Here is a 14,798-nt window from a genome sequence, read left to right on the forward strand (position 1 = left end):
AAGGTGAGTGCCTGCTACTACCAGGGCCACTTTGAGCAAAGGACAAGGACAACTTCCTGCTAGGGAACCAAGGACCCCCTTGTCACCCAAGGCCCATGGAACTGCACTCTAGCCCAGTCCAGCAGCCCGCTCCAGACAGGAAACCCCTTTAAAACTACAACCCAGATTGAGCAGATCGACACAGTCCGACTACTCTACCCCATCTTGGAACCACACCAAGTCCATGCAGACAATCAGGTATACAGCCCCATTTTAGGTCATAGAAGCAGGAATTGTTACATTTCAAGTTTCACTAGTATTTTAGAACAGATTCTGCCAACTTATTGTTCTAAAATACTGGAGAAATGGAGATTTATGTGCTGGGTGCACGAAGCATAAACATCCATTTTAGAAAAATAAACATATATAATATCAACGGGTTCAAAGCCAGCACATAACCACTTATGTGGTGTAGGGGCATTTCCCTGTGATCTCACCTGAGCTGGTCTTGATTCATACAAGCCTAATGCATCCTGTTACAAACAAGATGGCTGCTACAACCTCTGACCTGTACATCTCTGTGTCAGAAAGATCCAGCTTTTCAGCTTGTAGAAAAACACTGGCAGGCTCGCCACAGCCAAGGACATTCTGTGTTCCAACCACCCCCTGATATCATCCTGAGAAGCTGAGAGGGGAGTCAGACCCATAGCACCAGAAAGTTACCATCTTCAAGGTCACAAAACAAAGCACTTTTCTTCCCCATGCAGTGAGCAGGGCAAGATCTGGATTGGGTTCCTGCTGTCACCTGACTGAGAGGTACTAAAAAGCGGGAACAGAAGGAAAAATTAGTTGGAGTTAGTCGGAGACCATCGGAGAGATTGGAACTGGCAAAGTACATAAGTAACGCCAGACTGGGAAAAGACCAAGGGTCCATCGAGCCCAGCATCCTGTCCACGACAGCGGCCAATCCAAGCCAAAGGCACCTGGCAAGCTTCCCAAACGTACAAACATTCTATACATGTTATTCCTGGAATTGTGGATTTTTCCCAAGTCCATTTAGTAGCGGTTTATGGACTTGTCCTTTAGGAAACAGTCTAACCCATTTTTAAACTCTGCCAAGCTAACCGCCTTCACCACGTTCTCCGGCAACGAATTCCAGAGTTTAATTATGCGTTGGGTGAAGAAAAACTTTCTCTGATTTGTTTTAAATTTACTTAAATGTATTTAAATTTTGAGTGGAGGAGTGGCCTAGTGGTTAAGATGGTGGACTTTGGTTCTGGGGAACTGAGCAACTGAGTTCAATTCCTAGCACAGGCAGCTCCTTGTGACTCTAGGCAAGTCACTTAACCCTCCATTGCCCGCCGCATTGAGCCTGCCATGAGTGGGAAAGCGCGGGGTACAAATGTAAAAAAAAACAACTACACTGTAGTTTCATCGCATGCCCCCTAGTCCTAGTATTTTTGGAAAGCGTGAACAGATGCTTCACATCCACCTGTTCCACTCCACTCATTATTTTATATACCTCTATCATGTCTCCCCTCAACCGTCTCTTCTCCAAGCTGAAAAGCCCTAGCCTCCTTAGTCTTTCTTCATAGGGAAGTCGTCCCACCCCCGCTATCATTTTAGTCGCCCTTCGCTGCACCTTTTCCAATTCCACTATATATTTCTTGAGATGCGGCGACCAGAATTGAACACAATACTCAAGGTTTGGTCGCACCATGGAGCGATATAACGGCATTATAACATCCTCACACCTGTTTTCCATACCTTTCCTAATAATACCCAACATTCTATTTGCTTTCCGAGCTGCAGCAGCACACTGAGCAGAAGGTTTCAGTGTATTATCGACGACGACACCCAGATCCCTTTCTTGGTCCATAACTCCTAACGTGGAACCCTGCATGACGTAGCTATAATTCTGGTTCTTTTTTCCCACATGCATCACCTTGCACTTGCTCACATTAAACGTCATCTGCCATCTATCTGCCCAGTCTCCCAGTCTTGTAAGGTCCTTCTGTAATTTTTCACAATCCTGTCGTGAGTTAATGACTTTGAATAACTTTGTGTCATCAGCAAATTTAATTACCTCGCTAGTTACTCCCATCTCTAAATCATTTATAAATATACTAGCCGTTAAGCCCGTTAAAACGGGCAAGTATTGGTATGCTCTATTTTGATGTATAACTCCCTCCCTCCCTCCCCTCGGCTCCCCGCCCTTCCTCCTTCCCTCCCTCCCAGCTCCAAGGCCCGATTCCCTCCCAGCTCCATGGGCCCCCCCTCCGTCCCTCCCAGCCAGCTGCAAGGCCCCCCTCTGTACATCCCTCCCAGCTCCAAGGCCCCCCTACTTCTGACCTCCTATGTCCAGCATCCTCCCTCCTTCCCTGCCAGCTTCAAGGCCCCCAGTCTTTCCCTCCCTCCCTAGCTCCAAGGCCCCATTCCCTCCCCTCCCAGCTCCAAGGCCCTCCGTCCCTCCCCTCCCTCGCAGCTCCAAGGCCCCCTCCTCCTTCTGAGCATTTATCCTGCCTTCCCCTCCCCCCCCGAGGTCGCTGTTGTCGCCGCTACCGCTCCCCCCCCCCGAGGCGCCACCGGCCCCCCCCTCCCAGCTCCAAGGCCCGATTCCCTCCCAGCTCCAAGGGCCCCCCTCCATCCCTCCCAGCCAGCTGCAAGGCCCCCCTCTGTACATCCCTCCCAGCTCCAAGGCCCCCCTACTTCTGACCTCCCATGTCCAGCATCCTCCCTCCTTCCCTGCCAGCTTCAAGGCCCCCAGTCTCTCCCTCCCTCCTAGCTCCAAGGCCCCATTCCCTCCCCTCCCAGCTCCAAGGCCCCCCGTCCGAGCCAGCTCCAAGGCCCCCCTCCGTCCCTCCCCTCCCTCGCAGCTCCAAGGCCCCCCTCCTCCTTCTGAGCATTTCTCCTGCCTTCCCCTCCCCCCCCCCGAGGTCGCTGTTGTCGCCGCTACCGCTCCCCCCCCCCCGAGGTTGCCACCGGCCCCTCCCTCCCAGCTCCAAGGCCCGATTCCCTCCCAGCTCCAAGGGCCCCCCCTCCATCCCTCCCAGCCAGCTGCAAGGCCCCCCTCTGTACATCCCTCCCAGCTCCAAGGCCCCCCTACTTCTGACCTCCCATGTCCAGCATCCTCCCTCCTTCTCTGCCAGCTTCAAGGCCCCCAGTCCCTCCCTCCCTCCTAGCTCCAAGGCCCCATTCCCTCCCCTCCCAGCTCCAAGGCCCCCCCGTCCAAGCCAGCTCCAAGGCCCCCTCCGTCCCTCCCTTCCCCTCCCTCGCAGCTCCAAGGCCCCCCTCCTCCTTCTGAGCATTTCTCCTGCCTTCCCCTCCCCCCCCCCCCGAGGTCGCTGTTGTCGCCGCTACCGCCCCCCCCCCCCCGAGGTCGCCACTGGCCCCTCCCTCCCAGCTCCAAGGCCCGATTCCCTCCCAGCTCCAAGGGCACCCCCCTCCATCCCTCCCAGCCAGCTGCAAGGCCCCCCCTCCTCCTTCTGAGCATTTCTCCTGCCTTCCCCTCCCCCCCCGAGGTCGCTGCTATCGCCCCTCCCCCCCCCCCCGAGGTCGCCGCTACCGTTCCCCCCCCCCCCCCCCGAGATCGCCACCGGCCCCCTCCACCCGGGCCCTCTGTTCTACATTTAACTTACAGCGCCGAAACCGCAGGCAGATCAGCTCCGTCGGCCTTCCTTCTCTGCCTGTGTCCCGCCCTCGTGTGACGTAACGTCAGCGAGGGCGGGGCACACAGGCTGGGAAGGAAGGCCGACGGGAGCTGATCTGCCTGCGGTTTCGGCGCTGTAAGTTAAATGTAGAAGAGAGGGCCTGGCCTGGTGGAGGGGGTTGGCTGCGACCTTGGGGGGGGGGACGGCAGCGGCGACCTGCAGGGGGGGAGCGGCAGCGGCAGCGGCGACCTCCGGGGGGGGGGGGGGTAGCGGTACCATTAGCGGCAGCGTCGACGGTCCGTGTGGCAGTGACTGCACTCCTCCTCAGCGCAGAGTTTCCCTCTCTGTTCCGTCATCACGTCTTGACGTGGGGGCGGGACAGAGAGGGAAGTCTCTACTGCGCATTTGCAGGTGAGTCGGTCACTTGCCATTTATAGGTTTGATTAAAAAGCAGCGGTCCTTGCACAGACCCCTGAGGAACCCCACTAACTACCCTTCTCCATTGTGAATACTGCCCATTTAACCCCACTCTCTGTTTCCTATCCTTCACCCAGTTTTTAATCCACAATAGGACTTTTCCTCCTATCCCATGAACCTCCATTTTCCTCTGTAGCCTTTCATGAGGTACCTTGTCAAACGCCTTTTGAAAATCCAGATACACAATATCAACCAGCTCCCCTTTGTCCACATGTTTGTTTACTCCTTCAAAGAATTGAAGTAAATTGGTCAGGCAAGATTTCCCCACACAAAGGCCGTGTTGACTCGGTCTCAGTAATCCATGTCCTTGGATGTGCTCTGTAATTTTGTTTTTAATAATAGCCTCTACCATTTTCCCCGGCACCGAAGTCAGACTCACCGGTCTATAATTTCCTGGATCTCCCCTGGAACCTTTTTTAAAAATCAGCGTTACATGGCCACCCTCCAATCTTCTGGTACCACGCTCGATTTTAAGGATAAATTGCATATCACTAGCAGTAGCTCCGCAAGCTCATTTTTCAGTTCTATCAGTACTCTAGGATGAATACCATCCGGTCCAGAGATTTGCTACTCTTCAGTTTGCTGAACTGCCCCATTACGTCCTCCAGGTTTACCGTGAAGTCAGTAAGTTTCTCCGACTCGTCCGCTTGAAATATCATTTCCGACACCGGTATCCCACCCAAATCTTCCTCGGTGAAGACTGAAGCAAAGAATTCATTCAATCTCTCCGCTACGTCTTTGTCTTCCTTGATTGCCGCTTTTACCCCTCGGTCATCCAGCGGCCCAACCGATTCTTTTGCCGGCTTCCTGCTTTTAATATACCGAAAAAAAATTTTTACTATGTTTTTTTGCCTCTAATGCTATCTTTTTTTCGTAATCCCTCTTGGCCTTCTTTATCTGCGCCTTGCATTTGCTTTGACACTCCTTATGCTGCTTCTTGTTATTTTCAGACAGTTCCTTCTTCCATTTTCTGAAGGCATTTCTTTTAGCCCTAATAGCTTCCTTCACCTCACTTTTCAACCAGGCCGGCTGTCTTTTGGAGTTCCGTCTTTCTTTTCTAATTAGTGGAATATGTTTGGCCTGGGCTTCCAGGATGGTATTTTTGAATAGCGTCCATGCCTGCTGTACAGTTTTTACCCTCTCAGTTGTCCCCCTAAGTTTTTTTTCCACTGTTCTTCTCATTTTATCATAGTCTCCTTTTTTAAAGTTAAACGCTAACATATTTGACTCTTTGTATAGTTACTTCAAGGTTGATATTAAAACTGATCATATTATGATCATTGTTATCAAGTGGCCCCAGCACCATAACGTCCCTCACCAGATCATGTGCTCCACTAAGGACCAAGTCTAGAATTTTTCTTCTCTCGTCAGCTCCTGCACCAGCTGCTCCATAAAGCTGTCCTTGATTTCATCAAGGAATTGTACCTCTCTAGCATGTCCCGATGTTACATTTACCCAGTCTATATTTGGATAATTGAAGTCACCCATTATTATTACATTGCCCATTTTGTTTGCGTCTCTGATTTCTTTTATAATTTCTGCGTCTACCTGCTCATCCTGGCGAGGCGGACGGTAGTACACTCCTATCACCGTCCTTTTCCCTTTTATACATGGAATTTCAACCCACAATGATTCAAAGGTGTGATTTGTATCCTGCTGAATTTGTAATCTATCTGAGTCAAGGCTCTCGTTAATATACAATGCTACCCCTCCACCAGTCCTGTCCACCCTATCACTACGATATACTTTGTACCCCGGTATGACAGTGTCCCACTGGTTATCCTCCTTCCACCAGGTCTCAGTAATGCCTATTATATCCAATTTTTCATTTAGTGCAATATATTCCAACTCTCCCATCTTATTTCTTAGACTCCTAGCATTTACATATAGACATTTCAGAGTATGTTTGTTGTTCCTATTTGCATGATGCTTAGTACTGGACACTACTGATTTGCCATCTTTTGTCTGATCTTTAGTTGTATTTAAGGGCACCTGGCCTGCCACGGTCTGTTGTGCAACCTCACTATCCAGAAACCCTATCTTCCCTGTTTGTGAGGTATCTTTGCAAGATACCTTATCCCGAACCATGCACTTTTCAGTGACTGTCGGCTTTCCCCCCATTTCTAGTTTAAAAGCTGCTCTATCTCCTAGACAGGAGAGACCTGATGAGGCCCACAACCTTGTGAACTGCATAGCTGGTGAAAATAGCGTGTGGCAGATATCTTGGCTATGAGAAGCAACACGGAGGAACGGACACCTGCTTTCTGCAGAGAGACCTACACAGACTCGCAGGGAAAAACAGCTCGAGGATGAAGGAATCTGCTTCTGCCTCATAGTAAGACTGCCGAAAGACAGCGGTGAGATCACTGTGATTTACTTCCTAGTCTGGGATTAGTGAGTGGTATTTATCTCAGAAAGATTGGTTTTTGTCATAACTCGTGGTCAGGGAATGAGCTGCTAATAACCGTATTAACCTCAGAACTATAGTTTCAGTATTACAAATCAGGTTGTGTAATTTACGTGGAGGGGCATAATCGAAACGGGAACGTCTACGAAAAGGGGCGGTCCGAACCGTATTTTCGAAAATACGGTTGGAACCGGCCAAATGCCTAGGATTTGGCCGGATTTGATATGGGCGCCCTCGGTTTTCTGCGATAATGGAAACCGAAGGCGCCCCTCTCAAAAACGAACAAATCCAAGGCATTGGGTCATGGGAGGAGCCAGGATTCATAGTGCACTGGTCCCCCTCACATGCCAGGACACCAACCGGGCACCCTAGGGGGCACTTCTAAAAAAATAAAAAAAACCATTAGCTCCCTTACCTTGGGTGCTGAGACCCCCAAATCCTCCCCAAAACCCACTCCCCACAATTCTACACCATTACCATAGCACTTATGGGTGAAAGGGGGCACCTACATGTGGGTATAGTGGGTTTGGGGGGGGGGGTTTAGAGGGCTCCCATTTACCACCACAAGTGTAACAGGTAGGGGGGGTATGGGCCTGGGTCCACCTGCCTCAAATGCACTGCACCCACTAAAACCTGCTCCAGGGACCTGCATACTGCTGTGATGGAGCTGGGTATGACATTTGAGGCTGGCATAGAGCCTGGAAAAAAAGTTTTAAAAGTTTTTTTTTTTTTTTTGGTGGGAGGGGGTTAGTGACCACTGGGGGAGTCAGGGGTGGTCATCCCCGATTCCCTCCAGTGGTCATCTGGTCATTTAGGGCACTCTTTGGGGACTTGGTCGTGAAAAAAAAGGTCCAAAAAAAGTGACCTAAATTCTCGCTAAAAACGCCCTTCTTTTTTCCATTATCAGCCGATGGCGCCCATCTTTTAAGCACGCCCCAGCTCGCCCCTATCCCGCCTTCGCTACCCTTCCGACATGCCCCCGGGAACTTTGTTCGTCTCCGCGATGGAATGCAGTTGGGGGCGCCCAAAATCGGCTTTCGATTATACCGATTTGGGTGCCCACGAGAGAAAGGCGCCCATCTCCTGATTTGGGTCGGAATATGGGTGCCTTTCTCTTTCGAAAATGAGCTGGCTAGTGTTCTAATAAGAATTAGTTTGTAAGTTTCTTATTCAGTAGCAATCTAGTTCTGTTTTAGTATCAGCAAGTTATATATATATTTTTGTATTTTGCTAAGCCTTGCTACAGAGTGATTCTATATTTGTACATCTTCTTTATCTAATAAATAAATAATATATATCAGCTTTGGCTTCACTTCTCTATAACGGCAAGTCTGGCTAGGCGCCAGAAGCAAGGTCCTACGTTCCTCTAGGCAAGAGTCCAGAATATTTGCTTTGGGCAGAGTTCTGTATCATAGGGCCTTGGCTGAATAATTCTGTTGGGAGTTATTTTCCTATAAGGGTTATTTAGATAACATTCTACCTACAGTTGTACAATGGTAACATAACTGGTTAAATGCCGGCACATAACTAGTTACCTTTGCGATCTTAGAAACATAACCGGATATTATCTTGATGCTGTCACACTGACCTGTTTCCCTTGTCAGTTCTGCATGGTGTGTGTGTGTGTGGGGGGGGGGGGGAACACAAAAACCACTGGGAGAGCACTGCTCAATAGCAGCTGTTTGCTAAATCCTAAAATGCTTGGTAGTACGTGTAACTCCTGATATTGATCTTGTAGGACATAGATGTTTAGTCCCCTTTTCAAATGGGGAATAAAGGTCTATGAACTTGTCATGCCCTGCTCCCTCCGAAAATACGCCCAGACCATGCCCCCTTCCATTTGCACGCACTTGGGTCTGATACATGCATATCCCGGCTTTGTAAAATGGGGGTTTTTAATGTTTATGAAAGATAAACTTTTAAGTGCTGATTTGTGCACACATCAAATGTGAATAGGGCTTGTAAAATGAGGCCCATAGAGGCTCATTTTCAAAGCACTTAGCCTCCCAAAGTTCCATAGAAACCTATGAAACTTAGCCTCCCAAAGTGCTTTGAAAATATGCCTCATAATTGCTTATTGCATATAAGACTTCAGGGCAGTAAAAAGTATGCACATCAACTGGCCACTCAGATATTGGTGGCCAGTAAATTGGTGCTGGCGGCGGCATGGAAACAGCAGACTTTGCCGGGACTGAAGCCGATTTTGCATAAACTGGATTATATTCAGCTGATGTCTAAGCTGACCGCGATGCGTCTGGGTCATATGCTGCCATACCATCGAACTTGGGACCCCTATACGGAGTGGTTGGCACGACCAGACTCTACCCTGACAATTCAATAAAGGGGAGGGAGGGTGGGGGAGAGGGGATGATGGGAAAGGGGGACATACACAGTTGGTTAAAAACAAAAAATATATTGAAGATGTGTTGCTGAAATGTTGGAGGGTGCACGACTGTGTACTTGAATTTGTGGTTGTATGTTGGATCTTTATTCAATAAATAAAAAAAAAAATAAAATATGCCTCATAGTCTCTTGCATCTAGACTTAGACATCTTCCAGTGGCAGCTGACTCTCCACTGCCCAGGAACTGAAGCTACACCTGGAATGCTACACATCCTTGTACATAAATGTCTCTGTTCTCTTTCTCTTCTCCATCACATACCAAGAGACATCATCTGCCAGATGCCACAATCCCAATTGCCATCTCTAGTTAAGAGAATTCCAGCAGCAGAGGTGACCATCACAGCCTTCTTATGGTCAATGAGGTCTGGAGCCCAGATCACCTATGTGGTGTTACCAACCAACACAGTAGATGGCGGCAGATAAAGACCTGTATGGTCTATCCAGTCTGCCCAACAAGATAAATTCATAGCACAAAGTATGATGTGATACTACATATGTATACTTGATCTTGATTTGTCCTTGCCATTCTCAGATCACAGAACTCTGCCCCGCAATGGCCTTGTTCTCCAACATCTGAAGTTGTCATCGAAGCTCCACTTCAGCCTATCCAAATCTGTCCAGCTACGATCAGGGCACAGACCGTAGAAGTCTGCCCAGCACTGGCTTTGCTTCCCAATGACTTTCATGTATCTCTGTGAAGCCCCCCCAGTTTCTGTAATATCAGGATCAATCTGTGCTTCTAGATCCTGTTCTACGACTCTCTGTTCCCTAGAGGTATTAATAACTGGAATTAGGAAGAGGAGCATGAACCTAAGGGACTCTCTTGAGCTACATAGCATCTTCTTGGGGCAACACCTTCTTGGAAACTTCTGTCCCTGCCAAGCCTGCCTCTGCTTTAAATATCTTATTTGTAGTGACCATTCTGTGTGACAGGCATTCCTTGCCCAACATACTGTCCAGTTCCACAGCTGAAGGCCACAGACCTTCTGGCCTCAAACTATCATCCACAAGGAGTTGAATCGACTGGGACCTACTGCTTTCCACTCTGTTATTAGCATCATCACTCTGTCCATTAGCTTCCATCAGGTCCAATTCATACTGGTTTCTCCCTATCAAGTAACAATTGCTTCTCATCCAGCATCATCATGGTTTTTTTAAGTTGGTCCTCCAAGGTATGGGTCCATTCCTCCAAGGAGACCCTTACTTGAGAAACTCTCTCAAACTGGGTAACCAAATCCTCCAGCTTCTTCAATCTCACTCTTGAACACTTCCACCTGGGCCAGCGGAGCCTGTCTTTGTGAGCTACTCTTTTAGTATCAATACCTTACTGTCCAATACTGCCACTTTCTCTTGGTGCTTCTGTGCCCTGACAAACTGTAATTGTGTAAGCTGCTGGGTGAACTGCTCATTACCCTCTGTCAGCTGGATACATTCTTGATGTACTGTTTTTTTCTATCTCCTGTGCTTTCTCTGAGACGTATCTCCTTCAGTTGAATCTGGAGCTTTGTAATAGGGTCTTCCAACCTTTACATTTGGGTTAGTGCCTCATTATGATTCCATAAAACTCCGTTCAGTTGGCTTTGTAGTTCTTTGTACTGCCACCTTGGCACTGCATCAGATCATTCCTATTGCAATTGCCTGGCTTCACCTCTAGCAGCCTCTGATTCAGCCAAACAGACCTGGGTATGGTCCATCAGAAGATAAATCTGGTCATTAAGACCTTCGATCTCCTGATGTCGTTGTGCCACTTCCTGTTCTTCGACTGACAGTTGCTTAGCTTTCTCATTGATCTCCTCAGTCAGCAAAATTCTCATATCTTCAAAGTAGTTAGCTGCAACACTCCTTTCCAACTGCCTCTACAGATCCTGCATCTGACAGGTTATTTCCTCCTTCTTGGTTTCCCAACCTCATGGGCCGATGCTCAGAACTCCCATGGTAAAGCCTACCTAGATTGATGGTCTTTTCTCTCTCTTCGGTTCCTTCTCTATCCCTTTCCTGTGCAAGCTGTAGTTCCTTTTTTTGTCTTCAACAATTTTGAACTGTACACCGCTCTGATGCAATCTGAAGGGCGGAATATCAAATATCAAGAAACGAAACTAAAGCCAACAGCGCAAACCCCATACCTCCGGAACAGTGCAGAAAACTAGCTCGCCAATGCTCAAAGGAAATGGTATTCAAATTATATGTGTACTGTAATAGCAAAAGTAAAGGGGAACGCGCTTGGCGCATGCCCACAAGAGTGTCACGGTAAGCTGAAGTCTTCTGCGCATGCGCCAACAAACCTGAAAGCGAAGCACACATTCGTGCTTGTTTCTTGTGCCTTTAAATATAAGCCTTTCCATTTTTTTCATTTGGAAGGCTTATATTTAAATGCAGGAAACAGGCTGCTAGGAGTTCCCCAAAGGGACTAAGGGCTTTCATATCTATCTGGAACTGCTATTTGCCCACTATCTCCCATAAAGCTAGCAGCACTTACTGAATAGGTTTCAGAGTGTTTCCTGAGTGGGAACTGTTATATAAAGGACTGTTTCGGGGTTCCTAGCTTGGGTAGGGGAGGGAGGAACTGGAGTAGTGGATGTTATCCTTCCCAAGATGGCCTGGGGTCATAAGATGCCGGCCATCTTAGTTGTCTGGTAAGGTAAAGATTAAGGTAAGGAAGGGGGGGAGGGGTGATTCTGAATACTCCACAAACTTGAACAGAAAATGGGGTTGTGAGGTGGGAGGGTAGTGGAAGGATTGTCGTAAACAAACAAAAAAGGAATCATGTGTTACCTAGTTTTTGCTGTCAGATGTTTTTGCTTATTATTCTGTCATACTTGCTCGTAGATATGTAACTGCTTGATGTGTTCGCCTACACTTGTTGTTTAGTTGTATGCTGTTGGGTTTAGCGGTTAGCTTAGCAAAATTTAAAAAGGGGTTAGACGGTTTCCTAAAGGACAGGTCCATAAACCACTACTAAATGGACTTGGGAAAAATCCACAATTCCAGGAATAACACGTATAGAATGTTTGTACGTTTGGGAAGCTTGCCAGGTGCCCTTGGCCTGGATTGGCCGCTGTCGTGGACAGGATGCTGGGCTCGATGGACCCTTGGTCTTTTCCCAGTGTGGCATTACTTATGTACTTATGTAATATGTGCTTTCACGTTCAGGTTTGCTCTGACATGCACACATTGGTCTCTCACCACCAGTGCTTAGGGGCTTGCAGGTGCTTCCTTCTGCTTCCAAATTAAATAAAAAACAGTGGATTTTAAAGAAAGAATTGTGAGAAATTCTCTCTTCAAACACCCTAAAGCTTGCTCCGAGCTGGCATTAGTTTTCGATGCGGCTTTGTCTTGTGCACTGTTCTCAATCCGACACTAAGGGTGCCTTGAACTGAAAAAGTTTGAGAACCACTGTGCTACACAAAGCATTTACCTGGAATAAGAATGTCACTTCGACAGTCGTACAGCATTCCAAGCTGGAAAGGACGGCCCAGAGCTGGCATTTCAGTGGCATTGTTTTCAACACAGGCCATGGTCCTGGAGTGTCCCAGACCTAAATTATAATTCAGACAATATTAAATAATTGAACAAGTGTTGTAAGCAGTAATGCATGGCTAGATAGATGCAAGCTACCAAGTGTTACTTCATATTACAAAAGGTCACCGAATCCAGCACCCAAGCACATAACTGCATTTGTGATCTCTGGCTTCCTTCTCCCCCCACCCCATTCTTTTACTTTACAACAATAACCACCACACCACTGTAGTAACGTAACCTGAAATGTATTTGTGTATTCAGGCCAGATCATCTTTAGCTCAATCTGCAGCGACAAAGTGAATGAAGCACAGATCTAAAAAGTGGAGTAAGTGGCCAGGGCTGTAGAGTTGGCATACAAAACCTTTGATTCCGACTCTGACTCCTCTATTCTTCTACTGTCTGACTCCAACTCCTGATGACAGTGGTGGCCTTGCCATTTGACCAACTGAGGCGGGGGCCTCAGGCGGCAATCTTCATGGAGTGGCATCTCTCCTTCCTCCCGGGCCATCGCTCCTTTCCACCCCCCACACCGGCTGTGGTCTGGCTCCTCCCCCTTCCTTCCTCAGCAATTTCCATACGCTGCCTTATCACTGGCAGCAGCTTCTTCTCTGTACTGCGGCCCACCTCTCTGATGCCTGCTCCCATACTGCCACCTATTTTGTAGGTGGCAAAGGCTCACACGCTAATTCTGTGCTAGCATGCGGTAATGCTGATGCGCTCACCGGTTAGCACAGAAACATCCACTCTCCTCCCCCAGATACACCCCCCCCCCCCCCCCCGTGCTAAAAATATTTTTTAATGCACAGTTTGCATGCGCAGATTCAAAAATCATCACAGGACGCTTGAGCGTGTGCCACGGTAAACCAATTTAAGCTGTAGAAACTGCACGCTGGATTTTACCCCAGCTTAGTAAAAGGGTTTCTTAGTCTGCAAATGCATGGGAAGTTTTAATGTGGGCAGAGCATGTGTGTGTCATGGGCATTTTGCCTAGCAACATGTGCAGCCTATAGAATAAGTTGAACGTGTGGCAGGGCACACTCAGGCATGTCCACTTACGCCTGCCATTGAGTTGACATAGGTTGGGTGTACCAGTGCTGCCTCACACTGGTATTCGATGACAGCTTAGACACACCTCGGTGCCATTATAGAACTGGCACTAAGTGCAGGTTTTTCATGGTGCCTAATTTATGGCGCTGATTTACAGAATTGTCACCATGAAAAAGGATCTGCGGAAGCTAGAAGAATGGTCTAAGGTTTGGCAACTAAAACTCAATGTGAAGAAATGCAAAGTGATGCACTTAGGGAGTAGGAATCCACGGGAGACGTATGTGTTAGGCGGGGAGAGTCTGATAGGTACCGACGGGGAGAGGGATCTTGGGGTGATAGTATCTGAGGATCTGAAGGCTGAGGGTCTGTCCTTGGACCCCTTCTTTTTTCAATCTACACCTCTTCCCTGGGCTCGCTGATCGCATCTCATGGTTTCCATTATCATCTTTATGCTGATGACACCCAGCTCTATCTCTCCACTCCAGACATCACTGCGGAAACCCAGGCCAAAGTATCGGCCTGCTTATCTGAGATTGCTGCCTGGATGTCCAACCGCCACCTGAAACTGAACATGGCCAAGACCAAGCTTATTGTCTTTCCACCCAAACCTACTTCTCCTCTCCCTCCACTCTCTATCTTAGTTGATAACACCCTCATCCTCCCCATCTCATCTGCCCGCAACCTCGGAGTCATCTTCGACTCCTCCTTCTCCTTCTCTGCGCATATCCAGCAGATAGCCAAGACCTGTTGCTTCTTTCTCTACCACATCAGCAAAATTTGCCCTTCCTCTCTGAGCACACCACACGAACACTCGTCCACTCTCTCATTACCTCTCGCCTTGACTACTGCAACCTACGCCTCACTGGCCTCCCACTTAGCCATCTATCCCCCCTTCAATCCGTTCAGAACGCTGCTGCTCGTCTGATCTTCCGTCAGAACCGACATGCCCATATCACCCCTCTCCTCAAGTCACTTCACTGGCTCCCGATCAGGTACCACATACAGTTCAAGCTTCTCCTACTTACCTACAAATGCACTCGATCTGCAGCCCCTCACTACCTCTCTCCCCTTACGTTCCTACTCGAAACCTTTGCTCTCAGGTCAAATCCCTCCTCTCAGTACCCTTCTCCACCACTGCCAACTCCAGGCTCCGCCCTTTCTGCCTCACCTCACCCTATGCTTGGAATAAACTCCATGAACCCATACGCCAAGCCCCCTCCCTGCCCATCTTCAAATCCTTACTCAAAGCCCACCTCTTCAATGTCGCCTTTGGCACATAACCGTTATACCTCCATTCAGGATATCTAGACTACCCC

The 14,798-nt window shown here is 48.4% G+C and overlaps 1 protein-coding gene across 1 annotated transcript in view; it reads right to left on the bottom strand.

Annotated features, from left to right (window-relative positions):
• LOC115465826 overlaps window positions 1-12,445 on the bottom strand; it is a 68,894-nt gene extending 56,449 nt beyond the window's left edge. The window contains exon 1 of the mRNA XM_030196627.1: window positions 12,332-12,445. Within this exon, the coding sequence (XP_030052487.1) occupies window positions 12,332-12,431 (100 nt within the window). The 5' untranslated portion in view covers window positions 12,432-12,445. The remainder of the gene's footprint in view (window positions 1-12,331) is intronic.
• Window positions 12,446-14,798: the final 2,353 nt, after the last annotated feature.

This window comes from Microcaecilia unicolor, chromosome 1, assembly GCF_901765095.1.
Source record: "Microcaecilia unicolor chromosome 1, aMicUni1.1, whole genome shotgun sequence".
Lineage (NCBI taxonomy): Eukaryota > Metazoa > Chordata > Amphibia > Gymnophiona > Siphonopidae > Microcaecilia > Microcaecilia unicolor.